This window comes from Pteropus vampyrus, unplaced genomic scaffold, assembly GCF_000151845.1.
Source record: "Pteropus vampyrus isolate Shadow unplaced genomic scaffold, Pvam_2.0 Scaffold145, whole genome shotgun sequence".
In the NCBI taxonomy this organism is placed as follows: domain Eukaryota; kingdom Metazoa; phylum Chordata; class Mammalia; order Chiroptera; family Pteropodidae; genus Pteropus; species Pteropus vampyrus.
In genome coordinates, this window is record NW_011888926.1 from 1,692,343 (window position 1) to 1,697,331 (window position 4,989).

Here is a 4,989-nt window from a genome sequence, read left to right on the forward strand (position 1 = left end):
GAACAGTGTCACACCGCCTCTGAGCTGTGTAGTCGACTGTCTCCCGCGCCGACGCCTTGCCCACCTTCGGGGCCCCCTGGATCCTGTCGTGGCTGGACCGCGGCACAATGACAAGACCATAACTGTAGCAATGAGCTGGTTCGTGGTTTCCTTAAAATAATTCCATGGGTTTTCTAGTAGAATATCAGTAATCTCTTGAAAACTGCTCAAAAACCGATGGCCATATTCCCTTACCTTGAGGAAACTAGCCCAAAACGAAAGCCTGATGCTCTTTAGGAAGAAATGCTGAGGAGCCAGAGCTCTCTGAAGGAAGATAAGCCAATAGTCTGGTTCCTACCAGCCTCAAGTTTGTAAGAAATCAGAATGACACAGTTTCAACAATTATAATAACCAACGTTTTTGGAACTTTTGCTCTGTATCCGGTACTACTGTTATCCCTAATTTACAGAGAAGAAAGCAGCCAATGAACTACTGAGTGCAACTGAGGCCACCGTAAGGCCACAACTGATTACCCCACGGAAATGGCGGGCTATGCTATTTTGAAGAAATACTCTAGCTTTTTCCATAGAAAGAGAAGCAAACAGTTCGTGCTATCCTGAAAGAAAGTTTTTTAGAGGAACACCGTGAGGCAATAACGTGACCCAGAGTTACGTTTATAAGAAGCCGGGAGGTCAAGCCATCTATTGCCTAGGACTGGGGACTGTGGGCAGGTGGCCCAGGCTCAGTGCCCACCTGCTGAGCGCACGCTTCTTGGTGTCCCTGGAGAGAACCTTCCTCAACAGGTCTTCTAGCTTGCTCGATTCCTCGAAGTGAACCCCGAAGTCTTCATCCTCGGCTATGCTGATGATATCTCTGTAGAATACGGATATGTCAAAGCCTCCATGTTTCTTCAGGTGCATCAAGTCAAGGAAGATGCCTGGGCAAGGAAAGACGAAAGAGAGGGGAAACAATTTTCGGCAAGAATTTTTTTCTGTTAAGCTCAAATATGCTTTTAAAAGCTCCCAAAGAACTAGACCAATTAACATGTCAGGACTTAGAGAAAGGGCTAAAGGAATCAATTGGCTGCTGTAACGAGTTCAGATAACTTATTCAAAACTACCATTCATGGCAGCATTAAAGTCAAGAAACTCTGGGAGAGTCTTTTAGACAGCTAATGGCCTGGCCATTTCCAGTGGCTTCGCTTTATTCTTTCATTTTACCGCGAATGGTGAAAAGCAAATGTTTGACGTCGGCTATGAAGAAGCAATAAAATGAAGTACCAATTTAAAACAAGGAAAATGCTGACCTGTGTCACGAAGATCCCCAGCTTTGGTCCTGGCCCGGCTGGCTTTGGCACTGTCATTGCCATGGGGGTTGTCTTCATTGGTGAACAGCATGATCCTCTTATGGCTCATCTTGAACTGGACATCGCTAAAGAGGTTGGCACAGACCCACAGCACTTCATTTAGTGAGTAGTCACATCCATGGCCAATCATGTCTTGGAAATGTTTTTTCCCCTGCTGACCCTTAAACCGGTCAAGTTCTAGCACTCGTTTAGCACCTGATCAGAGAGAGGGGGTCAAATGAGCAGAAAAGTCAGGACGGTGTAAGCAGCTGCCTTCACAAGGCTAACAGAAGGGCCTAGGTTCCCTTCCTCACCTCAGAGCTGTTTACCCTACATAGCAAACGTCCATAGCCCAGTAAGAATCCCCTTGTGCAAAAGAGCATACTCTTAGTCAAGATGTCATTTGCTTCCTTCTCCATATTCCTCTTTGTTCAGGGTAGCGACCTTCTCATGTCAGAGAAAAGTCGATCTCAGAATACTACCGACCTGGATTATCCAACTCCTGTAAGACGTAAATATTTTTGAAATTCACTGAGTTTTTGTCCTTCTCGGTACCATAGAACACCACTGCCAAGAGATCTCGATCACTGCTTATGATCTTATTGGTGTATACACTCTTGATACACTGAAAATAAAAAGAACAATTCAATTAATATTTAACTAGTTACCACTAAACTTAAATGCTATAAGTAAGTGCCTGGCACATAGTAGGTGCTCAATATATATTTGCTGAATTTGTACATGGCATTAGAATAAGCATGACCTCTACCTTCAGGAAATTCATGAATCAGTGAGAGTAATGAGCATATATATTACGCTATAAGAAGTATAAGCGGTCCTTATCATAAGGAGCCAGAGAATTAAAAACATTTATATACTCAGGGAGGAAACTCTGCTACAGGGGGGTGAAAAGCCCAGTACTAGAATCAGAAAACCTGGATTTTAATCTCACTCGAGTCACTTATTTAATTGGTTGGGTTTGGACAGGCCACTTGAGCTTTCAAGTAGCTTGATATCAAGAAACGGAATTTACATATATAAAATAATTACATGTATAAAAGGTTGAAGCTAACGATAAGTATATGTGACCTGAAAATAAGTCTATAACTACTGACAGCATCTTCTGAAATAACCTGCGCTTAATTACACAACTATAGACATCAGTATTCCAGGAAAGGTCTATCTACCTGTTTAAAGTAAAGTTGGCATCTGGTAAGTCAGTATCTCACAAGAGTTGGCCAGTCCTGGAAAGCTATTTAATTCTGGGGACACTGACAAAATTAAGTTCCTAAATCTGCAAGGCTGAGAAATAAACCAATTATGATGACCCCCCTCCATGTCCTGCCTGAGCCTCTAACCAGCCCTCCTCCACAGCGTTCTGTTGTTAAAAACAGAACTTAGAGTATGTCTAGTGATTGACGATAACCTGCAGGGCAGGTAGTCATTACCATAAATATTTTAATAGACTCTTTGAGCAGACTACAAACTTTTACAAAAATTTGGTGAGGGCTTCTTAGGTTCTCGGAATTAAAAACACAAAAACAAAAATAATTAAAAGGGATTTTAGAAAACGTTTTTTTCATTGCTTCTTATCAAATACATTATGCTCATCTGTGAATGTCTCACTTATTTGCTACATACGACTGTGTTTTCTTCTGGGTTCTTTAGGCATGAAGGGTTCCAGGAACACTTTGAAACTACAGGTAGAACTGTGAGTGATCTTTTTGGGGAGAGGGTACATAGCTTTCATCACATTACAAAGAGAAGTCTATGACCTGAAAAAGGTGAAAGCAGTGCTCTTCAGAGAGTAATCTCCAAACTAGCAACCTCAGCATCACCTGGGAACTTGCTAGAAATGCAAATTCTTGGTCCTGGCTCCTGAACTACAGAATCTGGGGCGAAGCCCTATAGTCCATGTTAACAAGCCCTGCTGGTGACTCTGATATAGGTAAAAGTTTGAAAACCACTGCTTTAAAGTTAAGGATTTTTTATTAATTGTTTTTAGATGCAAGATATTCCAAGTTGCCAACTGCAAGAAATGTTTGTATACAAATTATAACATGAGAAGCTTCTGTTTGGTGCCAAATTCTGAAAACATAAGACATGAGATATATATATATCTATAAAAATATTTCTCTATGAATAGGGATCTTTTTAATTGAGGTGAAATTCACAAAACAAAATTAACCATTTTAAAGTGAAAATTTCAGTAGTATTTAGTACTTTCACAATATCGTACAACCACTACCTCCGTCTAGTGCCAAAACATTTTCATGACCCCAAAAGCAAGTCTCAAACCCATTATGTAGTAGCTCCCCATTCCTCCCTCCCTCTGTCCCTAGGAACCACCAGCCTGCATTCTCTATGGAATATCTATTCTACATTCCATATAAATGTAATCATGTAACATATGACCATTTGTCTGGCTTTCTTCACTTAATATAATGTTTTCAAGGTTCATTCATCTTGTAGCACGTATCAGTATTTCATTCTTTTCCATGGCTAAGTAATATTCCCACTGTATGTGTAAACATTTTGTTTATCCATTCAAAATGTTTTGGAATGAGACAGAGGTGGTAGTTACACAGCGTTGTGACTATACTAAGTACCTTTGAATTGTACACATTAAAATGGTTAATTTGTTATGTGAATGACATCTCCATTTGAAAAATGAAACTATTTAATCCTCACAACAGCTTGATGAGGAAGATACTATAATTCTGTCCATTTCATGGATGAGGAAACAGATACCAAGAAGTTGAGCGGCTCTTAGAACATCATACAGTTTGTAAGAGGCAGAATCAGGATTCAAGTACCTGTTTCTTATTGTATTGGGGATATACATACCTGGGATGAGGACTTGCTGGGTCACATGCTAATTTTATGTTGAACTCTTGGAGGAACTGCCAAACTATTTTCCACAGCGGCTGATCCATTTCACATTCCCACCAGCAACGCATGAGGTTTGCAATTTCTCCACCTCCTTGCCAACACTTCTTATTTTCCCTTTTTTAAAAAAATTATAGCCATCCTAGTGTGTGTGATACCTCACTGTGGTTTTGATCTGCATTTTTCTAATGACTAAAGATGTTGACCATCTTTTCCTGTGCAGCCCACATCTACTACAAGGGTTAATGCCGGAGGTGGGAGCAATGTATTCACAGGGTCTAGAGTTCAAATCCAGAAGAAAATGGGCTTGTTCTCCAAAACTGCTACTCTTTTTCAGCTGCAAGTATAGGTGGTCATCCTGGGAGGCTGACCATCATTTATCATTCAAAAACAAAATTTTCAAAGAGTCCATATTTTTTTAAGTGGTATTACTACTTTGAGTTTTTTTGTTTGTTTGTTTGCTTAAATAAAAAGGTAGACTTACCTGGATACTCATGTCAAAAGGAGTCAATTCATCTTCACTCTGAGATTCAAACATGGCCCTAGAAGCATCAACCACAAAAATCAAACTATCTCTTCCTGAATATTTATATTCTCCTATGGGGAAAAAAATAGAAAAATGTTAGCTCTATGTTCACATTTAACATGTTTATTATTCATATAAAACAAGAAAAGCCCAGTAAGCAGAAGTATAACCTGATGAATTATTATAAGGTGAACATCCTTAAAACCACTACCCACACCAGGAAATTCAATCTTGCCAGTCACCCTAGAAG

At 39.9% G+C, this 4,989-nt stretch overlaps 1 protein-coding gene across 1 annotated transcript in view; it reads right to left on the reverse strand.

Moving 5' to 3' along the window:
• The window catches only part of XRCC6 (X-ray repair cross complementing 6), an 18,497-nt gene extending 13,664 nt beyond the window's left edge, over positions 1-4,833 (reverse strand). Inside the window, exons 1-4 of the mRNA XM_011369033.2 lie at positions 4,698-4,833; positions 1,811-1,949; positions 1,286-1,540; positions 733-916 (exon numbers count right to left, since the gene is read on the reverse strand). Of these exons, the coding sequence (XP_011367335.1) occupies positions 733-916; positions 1,286-1,540; positions 1,811-1,949; positions 4,698-4,751 (632 nt within the window). The 5' untranslated portion in view covers positions 4,752-4,833. The remainder of the gene's footprint in view (positions 1-732; positions 917-1,285; positions 1,541-1,810; positions 1,950-4,697) is intronic.
• Between the last annotated feature and the right edge of the window lie 156 nt (positions 4,834-4,989).